The sequence below is a fragment of the Haliotis rubra genome, unplaced genomic scaffold (genome assembly GCF_003918875.1).
Source record: "Haliotis rubra isolate DU_JTF1 unplaced genomic scaffold, ASM391887v1 Scf881, whole genome shotgun sequence".
Taxonomy (NCBI): domain Eukaryota; kingdom Metazoa; phylum Mollusca; class Gastropoda; order Lepetellida; family Haliotidae; genus Haliotis; species Haliotis rubra.
Window position 1 is genome coordinate 104,400 of NW_025767614.1, and position 14,536 is coordinate 118,935.

The following is a 14,536-nucleotide window of genomic DNA, read 5'->3' on the forward strand; positions in this document are numbered from 1 at the left end:
ACACAAACAAACACTAGCCTACTACATGACCATGCCCTTCCTCCTCGCGTAAACACTCACCTTGTCGACTTTGTTGGAAGGGCTGATGGGGTGCGAGATGACGGACTGGAGCCGGACGCTTGGCTTGTAGGCGTCGCTTCCAACAACCAACTCATCTGTTGTTTTGTGGACTGCAACAACACTTGGGAAGAACAACATGGGCAGGGTTGCTGGGGAAGAAAATACAGGCAATCATTTTAAAAGTAAAAAATATACGGAAATATATATACGAATATATTACTTTGTGGTCATGTGAAGTCCACAAAGAGACATGCTTAAAACAATTGTTAATATGTAACAATTCATATTAATTCATTCATACACTACACACTAATATACAAGACTAAAGAAGTTTGTTAAGAACATCTGTTACATGCAAATATTTATCATTCAAAAACACTTAAGAATAATAATCTTTATCATATAGATCATAAAAGTTTAAAATAAAAAATATATTTATAAAAAGTAGAATTCACTATCAAGTTGATGAGTAAGATATGATTTTTAGAAATCATGTCCATTATATTTAAGTTGGTTTGAGTTAGAAATAGTAAATTTCAGTGATCTATGGGTAACGGAAAATGAAATATCCACTCAACATTCATTTTCACATTCAGCAGTACCCCAAATCTTATCTGGATGATCATGTCCAAAAAATATTTGTTAAGTAAATTCACTGATGAAAGTATCTTTAGAAACAGAGTTAGAAATACAATTTCACTGATCTATGCAATGTTTGCAGCCTGGTTTGTTGCGATGTTTCCATGAACTTAATGTTCATTAAATAAATTTTTTATCCCTAAAATTTAATGATTAAGGAACAAAACAAACATGGTTAGAAATGTTGATGTGTCTCTTGAACTAACATTTTGGTGTGTGAAACAGCTTCATCATTGCTGTCATTCAAAGTTTAAGGAATTTAGAAAACTCTACAGAGTGGAATAACATTGAATTATCTCCCTTAGTATGTAGGGGGTCCTGCTGTGGAGTTGGTCGTCTATTGTCAGTACAACTTTGCCATCTTCAACAATGTATGCATAGTTTTGGGTAATTAATTAAATGAATGACATGTACACATTGTATACCAACCTTTGTCACCCAGTATACCGGCTCGTACCGACGTGCTGCCAAGGTCAATGATCACAACTTTCTGTCAAATACAAGAAGACTAAAATGTTATATATGTATGAAAATTCATTGTTACATATGTATTGATAAAGGTTGTCCCCAAAACGCACAAAACATGTATTTAGAAATTGATGCCAATATGTCTTGCATTTATGGAGGTACATACAAAAACCAGGTGTGCATACAGTTTCAACCTGCCTAGCATATTTATGCATGGTGTACACAGAGGATTTTACTCCTGCCATAAATGTAATAACATACTGATGTTGATTCTTAAATAACTGTACATTCATTGATGCAGCAACAAAGCCCTGTCCATCTTACTACACCAATTAAGAAATAGAAGTCTGTTATTGGGCATTATCTACTTAGGTTTTGGTTTATAGAAATATTGCTTGGTAAACCAGTCCGTTGCCATAGAATATATATATCTCAAAATGAACACTGTCATACTTCATTGATTTTTAGGTGCACATTGCGCCTGTATGTCCCTTATCTGTAGCCCTGTAATTTGTGATTCTTTACATACAAACACAGGAAATCATCATTGTGGAATATCACAGGAAAAAACTTATGTAACCGTATACAATGTCTTATCTAAACAGACTTTACTTGATAAATGAGTCCGACTTTCAATGTTCTGCTTTAGTTGATGCAAGACTAAAGGGAGACAAATGTAAACAGGCAGGATATCTCCATGCATAGAGTGAGTGAGTGAGTTGGGTTTAACACCACTTTGACCAGTATTCCTGTTATTTCATGGAATCTCCATGCATGGACATGCTGCAATAAGTCACAAATACCACACTAATATAAAACAAGCCAAAGTTCATACCGCTTGGACATAGTACACACAAAAGTTTACCCTTTCCGAGGCAAAGATCACTGACACTGTTCAAGACAGAAAGCCTTAAAAGGCTATACTATTAAATTCAGGTACGTTTTAAAGTGGTTTATCTCATGTTATGGCCTTTTTAGCCTTTGTAAAACTACCTAAAGAATTCAAATGCTGTCAAATTCTTTACGAACATGCACTCATTCCATGCACTATGTCGCATCTAAAAACCTTACAGAGTGCAAGGCTTACAGCTGTTTGATTATCAAATTGTACAGACATATATCTGCACACATTCCCAATCAATGAAATATGATGGAAGCAAAGGACTTTCAAGTCATAAATCTCATCAGCATGATCAAACTATTTTTCGATCAAATCTATGCCATTTTGCCACCAAGAACACTATAAGAACAATGATTTTAATATAGTGAGTGAGTGAGTTTAGTTTTACGCTGCACTCAGCAATATTCCAGCTATATGGCGGCGGTCTGTAAATAATCGGGTCTGGACCAGACAATCCAGTGATCAACAGCATGAGTATCGATCTGTGCAATTGGGAAGCGATGACATGTGTCAATCAAGACAGCGAACCTGACCACCTGATCCCGTTAGTCGCCTCTTACGACAAGCATGGGTTACTGAAGATCAATTCTAACCCAGACCTTCAGCAGGTCGATTTTAATATATTTTCTACGTATAAATCATTCAAAGCTCATGGAGGGTCCAAATGTTTACTAACCATCTAGTCGTGTTAGTAGCCGGATGTGATGGAAATTCAGGTGTAGTCTTGAAACGCTGTGGATTTCGGATCCACTTGTATCTCAAACCTAAACGCTGAAAGCTTGGTATAAAATACCTCGCCTGTAATATTAATGCTGGGTAAGGTTAGTTTGTTCAAGATGTCTTGAACATATATCTGCACACATTCCCAATCAATGAAAATATGATGGAAGCAAAGGACTTTCAAGTCATAAATCTCATCAGCATGATCAAACTATTTTTCATGGATCAAATCTATGCCATTTTGCCACCAAAGTACACTACAAGAACAATGATTTTAATATAGTGAGTGAGTGAGTTTAGTTTCACTATTGACAGCTGCACTCAGCAATATTCCAGCTACTGGGGAACGGCGATTTGAGATATGGCAGCGGTCTGTAAATAATCGAGTCTGGACCAGACAATCCAGTGATCAACAGCATTCTAGATAAAAAAACACATCTATTTTCCTAAATCATTCAAAGCTCCAAATGTCTCAAAGCCTCTCCTAGTTTTGTTCAAGTTTCTCAAACTTCATTTCATTTCGCGGCGTTAACAACAAAACATTTCCATGCTTGTGCAACACCATTCAAACAAAACGTGCTGACATGCACATCGCCATGATCAAGTCAACAGCAAGCCAGAGCCCACGATGCCAGCAAGCTGATAGTGACAAAATGATTACCCTCAACCTGAGACAACAGTAAAGTGAGTGCTATATAGGGGGTGGGCCACCTTCTGGGGATGAGGGTTCGCTCTCAGGGCGGGGCGGATGTAGTTGGCTTTAGTATTGTCTGCAGTCTGAGATTCCAGCGCCAACTTCCACTGCCCGTGTTCACGCTCCGTCGGACACCGCACCATCAGGAACTTGCCCCTCTGTACCATCAAAACAAACATGTTATCTTACCATCTTAACATCTGTGAGGAATGTTCTACTGTCAGATTATTTTTTGTAAATACAATTTAGAAATATTTTCATTTTTATTTAACATCCCTATCAAAGACAGGAGTAATAAAATGCATGATAATCAAACATCAAACAGTGTTATCTTTGAATAAGTGGGAGAAATAATCTTTCTACTTTACAAAGAAAACTGTATCATATATTCTCATCATAATACAGTGTTGAAGGGTTATCTAACAACAAAAAGAGAATGTTGAACATTTCGAACTCAATGGGTTATCTTTTTCAGTCAAAATAACAATTTGTCTTACTTTCATGCTTTAAAAAAGTTAACGCTATTAAAAACAATCCATTTGAGCAAATTGTCTGGTTTCACTTCATGGATAAAATTCTTCACACAATAATTATTTTAAAATATGCAGGCACTAATAAGAAAAGGTTATAAATTGTATAATACTGAAACAATCAAGTAGAAACACACAACTCAGCAGAATCAAGGGCCACGATATATTTTGTGCAAAGGACTCTAGTTAAACTGTCTTGCCATGAAGCAATGAAATTCAAATGTAAAAAAAATGGGTGTTCTTAGTTTTTTTTAGTAGTATGTTATATTGAATGTAACACTGACTCCATCGTCGATCCCGAGGATTCTGTTGCTCATTTCTCGTCGATCCGTCCCCCCATCAGCTGTACCGTGTCGCTCGGCTTGTCCCGGTTACTGGACTGTAGGAAACAACATGATACAGATAACAGGCAGCTGGATTGTATACTTCCAAGGGAGTTGAGAACAAGTCAATGTCCACGGATGCGTTAACCACAGATGTGACAGTATGTCCTGTCCTAGTTATGTCCTGTACAATCTATGTACATAAGGGTCTGGCATTGGTGTTATACAAAAATATGTGTCCCATAACGCAGGGGGTTGTCCACTGACCGCAGACCTGCGTCACAGCGAGGGATGACTGTATCATGATCATCATTATTATTCAAAGTCAATGCCTAGAATGTCAATGTCTTTTAAAAGAAATTTTATCTACAAATATAATTATGCACTGAAACATTACTTCCAACATTTTAAGAAAAAACTGTTTCAATGATGGTACAGTAAAATACACTTTATACATTTCTTGGTGCAAATGTGAATTTATGTCAAGTTCGGACAACACTACCAGCATCTGTCCATTGTTATAAGTATGTCATCCCTACCTCATAGTAGTAGAGCCATCCGTCCACAGCCTTGAAGAACCTCCTCTTCCATGTCTTCAGCAACGTCGACTTCTTCTTGTTCATTGGCAACTTCTCCATGTATCCCTCCATGGCGATGAACTGGTGAGAGATGTCCTCGGCATTCTGCAGTACAGAAAAATTATTTTAAAAATCAGAAATCTTTGGTTGTGTAGTATGTTTATTGCTGCTTGAAATAAGACCTATCCCCTTTACTTGAAATGCAATGTAGGGAACTTTGGATTATCTCCCCTTGTCCACTACAAATCTGAGCAGTGGGACATAACAGTCAAAAAAGAGACAATCCACTTTCTGTGTTTGACTCATGAACTATCCAGCAATTGAACCAAGGTCTTGGTCAAATCTTTTAACTACATGCCAAGAATGATGCCGTGGCCTACTCACGTCTTCCATCAGCCGCACTGAATACACCTCCTTCAGTACCGCACTCTGTGAACAGACAGATCGCAGTTAGTAAACATCTCCCTCCTTAACACAGTCAACATGGAGAAAGTTTGGTGCATAGAGTGAAAGATACTGTTCAGGATATAACTAACTAAAATCAAAATAGTGACCATTATCATAACAGCTGATGAATACTGATATACAGTATCTACCTTACATCAATCAAATTGTACAAGCTTTTCAAAGTCAATTCATCTTGATATTTTTGTTCATCAATAATATTTAAAGACATATTCATATTTTACTTTCAGGAAAGTTTACATAAACATTCAATCAAAGACCTGTCAAATTACTCATTTGACCATACTCACTGTATTAAGCCCTGTAACAATTAGTTGACCCTGACAGAATTAAGCCCTGTAACAATTAGTTGACCCTGACAGAATTAAGCCCTGTAACAATTAGTTGACCCTGACAGAATTAAACCCTGTAACAATTAGTTGACCCTGACAGAATTAAACCCTGTAACAATTAGTTGACCCTGACAGAATTAAACCCTGTTACAATTAGTTGACCCTGACAGAATTAAGCCCTGTAACAATTAGTTGACCCTGACAGAATTAAGCCCTGTGACCCTGACAATTAGTTGACCCTGACAGAATTAAGCCCTGTAACAATTAGTTGACCCTGACAGAATTAAGCCCTGTAACAATTAGTTGACCCTGACAGAATTAAGCCCTGTAACAATTAGTTGACCATGACAGAATTAAGCCCTGTAACAATTAGTTCACCCTGACAGAATTAAGCCCTGTAACAATTAGTTCACCCTGACAGAATTAAGCCTGTAACTGTTAACAATTAACAATTAGTTGACCCTGACAGTTCACCCCTGACAGAATTAAGCCCTGTAACAATTAGTTGACCCTGACGGAATTCAAGAACAACCTGTTCACTACCTCAAAATGAATCTATTTTAGGACTGAATGTTTACATGACCATCCATATTTTTAAATGCATATTACAGAAAATCACAATATTGAAGAGATATGTAACTGTATTGTAACTACTTTTAAAACATTTTAGATTTATCACAAGAGTTTGTGCACTACTGCTCTTTAACTGAAAATTTTTACTTGTGAAACTCCCCCTTTGTCAATGTTCTACATGCCCTGTGCACTTATGACAGCAAATCTGGTAATCATCAAACTATATAGTACCATTCAAGTGCATCTGTCAACAGCAGTACTGACTGACTGACTGAGTTTTGGTTTTACGCCGCTTTTAGCAATATTCCAGCAACATCACGGCGGGGGACAACAGAAATGGGCTTCACACATCGTACCCATGTGGGGAATCGAACCCGGGTCTTCAGAGTGACGAGCCAACGCTTTAACCACTAGAATACCCCACCGCCCCGTCAACAGCAGTAAGTGGGTTAAGTTTTACACCTCATTCAATAATATTCCAGCTATAATCATGTCTTGACCAGACAATCCAGTGATCAACAGCATGACCATTGGGCATTGATCTATGCAACTAGGATACGATGACGTGTGTCAACCAAGTCAGCAAGCCTAATCATCCGATTCCGTTTGTTGCCTCTTACAACAAACATGATCAATTCTAACCCGGATCTTCACGGGTACCATCAACAACAGCATGAAATGTCTAAGAAGAAGGTATCTAACCGGGTCCCAGTTGCGAAGGTTGATCCTGGGAGTGACCTCATCATCTTCCTGGTCCTCCTGCTTCAGCTTGGCGCCGGAGTCTGTGGGGGTTGGTGCTACAGGGGGACCTGAAAGATCAATGACACCATAACTTCATCAGTTCATGAAATTCAGAAGTCTCTACAACAGTGTTTCTTTGTTTGTTGTTTAATGCCGCATCTAGCAATATTCCAGCTAAATGATTGCAGCCTTTAAATAATGAAATCAGGGCCAGACAATCCACTGACCGATATTGTAAGCAATGATCCATGTCATAGTGGCAGATGACACACAATCAACCAAGTCATCAACCCGACCATGACATACAGAGATTCCTGTGGACCCATTTCAACCCTAAAACACACAAGACTCTCGTCAACAGTGATCTAGCCGTACCAAGGTTCACATTGTGACCTTTTTATTTTTCACTTTACTGATGCTCATTATTAGAAACAAATAGACCCAATTAGAAAATAAATTGAAAATAAAATGCATACACCTGGCAGCTTTGAATTGTATTCACTCCATCTTTCATTAATTGGACTAAGAAAACAATATCACAACAAAGATTATGCCAATATTGTTCCCTTTTATTTTCAAAATGATAACTGATCAAGTACTTTTCATTAAAGTGTTGTAGAGCTTGTAAAATATTGTGTCATAATTTTATTTCTTTTCTGATATATATGACATGTATATGTAATTCATACTTAAAGCACCTTAGATGACTGTTCCCCTAACCCAACATGAAGTAGTCCTACACACCACAATTGTGGTAATTTCCACCTCTATTTAGTGTTGTGTACTTGGAGTTAGAATAACAACTAGTCTTTGAAATGAACATATTTTACAGAAAAAAGCTCATAGTGAAAACAAAAAAATATAATGAAAAGGAGCCCTGAGACTTTCTTCATTTGAAGCTGAGGAAATGTAGACTTGCCACATTTTCTAGACTTGTGTGGGCTTTCTTGGATATATTTACTTCAGGGTCTGTATGACAGACTAACTTGGAGTCACCATGAGAAAATACTATTTCATTCAACCGTTATGTGATAAAATTACACCACATGTTGTTACCTGGTGCCTGTGTGAGTTCTCTCCCCTTGTTCAGGTTCTGGGATTCAGGCCGGGATCTCCTCGCTGGTTTTTCAGGCGGTCCTTGAGATCCTCCACTCTTGACGACCACGGGCGTGGGTGTGGTGGAGGCATCGCCGTTACTCGGAACACCTGGGACATACAACAACAAACCTACAAAACCCGTTCTAAAGATATCAATGTTGCCAGATACTTCTAATTTCATCACAACCAACTGAATGACACATGAAAAGACCGTATTTCCCATAAGTTCCTTGTTCCAATTAATTCCCAAACCAAATTATTGAGCAATCTGTAATTTTTATAAGTAACCCTTTCGAAAAAAATCTGACATCACAGTCTATATTTTGTGTGTATGTTACAGAAAACAGCAGAGTCAAAAGGGCATAGAATTCCAAATGAAACAATCAAGAGTGTGTAGTCATACTTCCTCTTTAAGATGTTCCAGAATTAATTTTCCAAATACAATTTTTGAATTAAAGAGTCTGGATTCACAAGGTTTTCTGACACCAGTGATCTATAAGCGCGTGGTCCTGTGCTCAAAGCTCAGGTCACAAATCGGTGAAGTTAAGCAGCGTCGAGCTTGGAGAGTCCTTGGATGGGTGACCGTGTTTGGCAGCTTGACTCCTGAGAGTTTCTAGGACTTCAGTCCTGCCCCACAACGAAGCACATGTGACACATGTGGTCTCACCTTAGGCAATTGAGTTTGTTCAAAATTGTCTCTGTTCACCCAGCAGGAAAATGGGTACCCGGTGGAAAAAGTCATATGACTATAACCTTCTAGCGCCTAACAGGCAGCTTGGGTTATCGGGGTAATAATGTGCTGTGCCTTGATTGTTAGCGCTATGAGCATACCTAGTGTGGAGTTTGGCGCTATATAAATGGACACATTATTATTATTTATGTGGGAAATTATAAGTTGTTCACTGGTCACGAGGGGGGCATGGGTTGATGTACCCTCGATGTTTGTTTATGTTCATTGAGCCCGAAGGGCGAGGGGAACATAAACAAACATCGAGGGTACATCAACCCATGGGCCCCAAGGGACCAGTGAACAACATATTTATCTTACCGAACACCTTAATGTTAATTTTGAATTGTTGAAGCACGGGTACAAATCTTTTTAAAGCCATCGCTAGATTTTGCTGACAAGAAAAACAGATTTAGAGTTATCTCCCTTCCATCGATTTGCATTCGCAAAACATCGGTAATTCCATACATCATACGTGATTCAATGTAATTCGAGATAAAGAATTACTACAACGAAGTACCAAATGAGTTGCCATTGACAGCAGGGTACATTGAAATGTTACTTGCTTGTAAGCGGGGTACATTGAAAATAATAGAAGAGAGCTCAGCCAATCAGAAAGCGACATTTATGTGTGAGGTAAGATAATACCTCATGCAAGTGGTTTTGGAGCATACTCCCATGATTTGGAATTACACTGAAGGACAATCCAGTGAGTGAGTGAGGTAAATTGGAGTTTAATGTCACCTTAAAGATAATTGACTTATACAGTGACATGCATGCACATGGGTGTGTGCTTGTACATATCTGGGTTCATTCTGGTTCCATGCCAGCCCACTGAGATACTATGCCACAGTTTTATATGAACTCCCCACTCAGACACTGTACATGAACTCCATGCCCAACATTCCTCGTTTCATCCCCTTAAAGCCAAGAGGTGACACTGTGATAACAAGTACTACTTTTAGCGGTTTTTAATACGACATGATTGATTGACCCATAAACCATAAGCTTTCCAGACGGACACTATACAGCCCATAATCCATCAAACCCAAGACATCCTCAGCTAAAGCTTCTAACGGGTAAATCAATTTATCAATTGGCCAAAAGATTTGCCCCCAAACCCCAGGGTCAGTGGTCAAAACATAAAATATTCTAAAACCTTGGTTTCAGTAAGTAATTTGAAAAGGAGGATCACAGAAGTCATGAACATTGTTGCTTTTCTAATTTTAAGGTACTTCCCACATCAAAATAGTCTTTCTTTAATTTATTTCATGTAAATCAGTTAACAATACAACAGTGAGTGAGTTTGGTTTACTGCAGCATTTAAAAGCAGTCCACTCATGTCACTTCATGTCAACTTGATGTAGGAACCCAAGGTGATGTACGACTAGGACATCTACCATTGTGTGGAAAATATCAGTTAAGATACTTCAAGAAATACAGAAACATCCTTTCAAAACACTATTATTCACTTTACAGAATTATTTAGTATAATTTGAGATTTGAAGACAAATAAACAAATAAAAGTAAACAAAAACAATCTTATCTGGTAACCAAACCATCACTGCTCAGAATCTACGTCACCTCATAATTTCAACTGCAAATGGCTCCATGCTAATTACAACAAGTGCTGCCATATTCCTAGACCTGTTAGAACAATGACAATGCCAAGCCTCTTGAGAGACAATGTTCAAGCCTAGCATCCTGAACTGACACAGGAAGATGACTCAACACAAAGACATGACACCTCCACCATTAATCATTAATCTCATGTCAATCAGTCAATATCTAATTATCGGTCAACAAGCCCGGACAATATTCAGGCCAATATTTCTGTAATCCCTATCGATTCCATGTAGCATATCTGTGTATTACACGAGCACGTCCCGTATTTACAATCCAGCCCGTCCTCTGAACCGAACCAACAACAGCGCATTTACAAGCCGGTATTGATCTCATTGGTCAATAACAACACACATCGCGAGCATCCCTGAAAATGTGCGTGTTGCTGATGGAGATTGAGAGTGGAGGAGGTTTGTGTTGCTATTTGATATGCAACTACGAATCCAGGAAATACGTCTGAGAATCAATGATCCTATGTTGCTGCATAATCCAGTCTCATCTCATGTTTCTCTGTCGGACATTGATGCTTGCCTGATACTCAATGTCTCTTGACATCTTGATAATCTGATTCGGCTTGGTATTATGAGAATTAACCAACCCGGAAATAGCATTATTCAGAACAAAGGACACCCAAAATCTCTGTTTCAGTGTTACAGACAGCAACAACCGACGGTCTTAATAATTTTCTTTTTTCTCTGTTTCTCTGATTTCCTGAAGAAACTTAAGTTGTATCGTTGCCAATAGATTGTCATGAACTGCCATGCCACTGCTATATTTTGGTAAGATTGGTTTATTGTCTTTCAGACACATGAGAAACATCTCTGCTTGAAAGTATCGGCTAGAAATATGTGCCCTTAATACACTCTCAACTTCAGTTTCAGTTATTTTAGGATCAGGAGTTATATATACCTATTCAACAGAAGATAAGGAGCTATAGTCATACAAAAAGACTGGGTGTTCTTATTTTCATTGAACAATGTACAAAAGTTAATCCATATACCATTCTCGGTATGTAAGATGTCTGCAGACTTCCGGGTTAGGTCTACTAATGCCTACAGGGAATAATGCCTACAGGGAATAATAGCTACAACGTTTGCAGTGACAGCGATACGCTTACCTGCACACAAGTAGAGTGTTCCACTTAGTGTGCACTATTGCCTACAAAGGGATTAGGGGAGGCCAGCAAGGAGAGTAAAGAGTGAGATCAAGAGTATTAAATCGTTAGCTAGCTTATGTTTTGATAATTCCATACACATTTAGTTCTCACACGAGAAGGAAATTGAAGAGTAAAGTAATTAATAGAGAGATTATTAAAGGGAGAAGGAAATGTATTGCTTTAAAATTGAAGAATAGAGTAATTAATTGAGAGATTATTAAAGGGAGAAGGAAATGTATTGCTTTAAAATGCTTGTGATACAAATCTTCATTGCAAATCATGGCAAATCCCAAGAAAGTCGAATACTTCACATCACAGAAAGGAGGACAGCAGGTACTCTTGGAGGATACCGCTACAGACTCAACAACGAAGGCGACAGGCGTGTGTACACTGGAAGTGTGTTCAAGGTGGCTGCTTTGGCAGAAGTGTGCGACAGTCGGACAGTTTGTTAGGAATCAGACCCCACACAACCACCCACAAGAAGACCAGGTAGCCCTGAAGATTGCCAGTTCCCTGAGGCGGGTACAGACTGAGGCAGCCAGTTCAGGTGATCTCACGATGAGGAGATTTCCCGACTTGACCGAGGTGAAGCAGCAACAGTCAAGTCGTTCCATTCTATGAAGAGTGGACTCTACAAGCAGAGAGCGGAAGATGATGCAGCCACTTCCCCAGGCGGCTCAGAGAGGTGAATCTACCCGACTTCTTCAAGGAGACTACAGATGGAAGTAGACATTCACATGAGACATTGGAATAAATTCCATATACAATGGGTCACGTGATCACTTAGTAACACTTCTTCTTAGTATCTGATTATTCCTCTGTGTGCAGTAGAAGAGCAGTCATAGATTTTATTGTTCATAAAATTCAGTGTTTCATCTCTTCTTAATGTAAAACATAAAGAAAAATATTGATAGTTCTGCAGGCTAGATTACTGTTTATTTAATCGCTGCTCCCCGCCTGTATAGTTGCCCTATTTTACGTCATCACACAGTGTCTAGGAGACACTGCTGCAGATGAACACTTCATAGCAAGACCTGGCGCCGTGTAATGACACAGTATGTCATTTCCCAACATCGCTGACAGCAGCACTGATTGAATGCAAACACTTCCCTGAACGTTACTTTTTGTCGCTGGCTGTGGACATTTCTTTGCCGATTTCTCCGAGCTATTATTAGAAGCATGCCCTTTATTGATTCACAGTACTGTTACACAAAGTCTGAAACATAATCACCCAAGGGGCCAGGAGCTATAAAAAACATGTACGATCGAAGATATTAAGTAGGCGAACAATAGCACCAATGCGACCAGATTCAGCTTTCCTCTAAAAACACAATACTACTTGGTGACGAATAAGAAATCCTACGAGAAGGGGCTTAAAATTCCAAGAAGACAAGGTTGAGAATAGTCCACAAGCCCAATATTTAATACGAATCTGTTAGAGAGGTGGTGTTAACATTGCTTTGACCAGTAATTGAGCTTATGGTGGTATATCAGTTATTCACATGGTTTCAAACACGTTTTTAAATGAATGACGTATTACGTTGCATTTCGTAATATTCCAGCACAAAATACAGCCTGGAGTAATACAAATTAACCAATGTCGAGATTCAAACCTGGATCAGCGATCAGACAAGAGTGGGCATTAACCATTTGGCTATCCAACCCCTGTAGTCAAGAATGCAAATCCTTAAAGGCACATAAATTCATGTAGATCCAGGTGCTAACGTGTTGATTCCATACTTTCCATACTAGAGTATGATTGGGAATGACAAGTGTTTATGGATGATCAACTTCTTTATTGTACAATTGCGACATTTCGGTGTAGATACCTGTACTGTTTTCATGAGATGGGGAATGAGTACAGCATGATATATGATCATCCATAAACACTTGTCATTCCTATTGCTTACAACTTCTAGAATGCTTCTCCAACTGTAGAGTATGATTACAGCAGGAACTACTCTCCAAGCCTGACCACTGAGTCAGTTCTTACAGCTGTAATGGTGGAGCTATTCTGGATCTACATTGTTCCAGTCTCGTGTCATGCAGAAACAAGGTGTGAGGCCTGTGACAAATGTATGTTCTTTGTGCATTGTCATGTCAATGTTTTCTGTATCATACAGTACTGTGTCAACCGTTCATACCATCAAGCACCAGTTGACAGGGTGTGATTGCGCTGTTCACAACCTGCACTGGTGCATATTAACAATGGCTGGTGCAGTTTCCTTCAGAAACAGGTTGCACTCGATACAGGTAACAATAAATCATCCAACATCTTATAGCTGTCGTGAGTTTTGTGACTCGTTACAAGCAGAAACATTTGTGTACTCATAAATCAGTTACGTAGAAGTAATGACATATTGATATTTATAAATAAAGGTAATGCAAAATTGAAACAGAATCATTCCTCATTTATCATCAAGGGGTCAGGTTCTGATGAATGTATCCGATACAGAGTACTTGTCACGAAAATTGCTAATAAACAAGATTATATGGTACTTTTTTGAACCAGTGACAATTTTTTATGGTGGACCCCAAATTTTAGTGGTGCAGAAAAACTTATAAGCCAGGTTGCACTCCAAAATCGCACCCTTGATGACCTGAGACTATAATACCACGAACCATCAGTTGGTCTGATGTTCACACTATTAACCACCAGTTGTTCTGATGTTCATACTATTAACCTCCAGTTGGTCCGATGTTCATACTATTAACCATCAGTTGGTCTGATGTTCATACTATTAACCTCCAGTTCATCTGAGGCTCATGCTGTAAATCACCAGCTGACCTGTGGCAGGACAGAATCAATGATTTGTTGATGATGTCAAGATAGTTCTGCGTTCATCCACCGAGTCAAAGTGAATCAGTGTGGTTTTTTACTGCTCTTTGCAATGTTCCAGCAATGTCA

At 38.7% G+C, this 14,536-nt stretch overlaps 1 protein-coding gene across 1 annotated transcript in view; it reads right to left on the bottom strand.

Moving 5' to 3' along the window:
* Positions 1-14,536, bottom strand: part of LOC124263431 — a 119,759-nt gene that overhangs the window by 15,932 nt on the left and 89,291 nt on the right. The window contains 9 exon segments of the mRNA XM_046698064.1: positions 61-209; positions 1,129-1,189; positions 3,500-3,640; positions 4,297-4,332; positions 4,335-4,391; positions 4,875-5,018; positions 5,298-5,342; positions 6,986-7,092; positions 8,081-8,230. Coding sequence (XP_046554020.1) covers positions 61-209; positions 1,129-1,189; positions 3,500-3,640; positions 4,297-4,332; positions 4,335-4,391; positions 4,875-5,018; positions 5,298-5,342; positions 6,986-7,092; positions 8,081-8,230 — 890 coding nt within the window.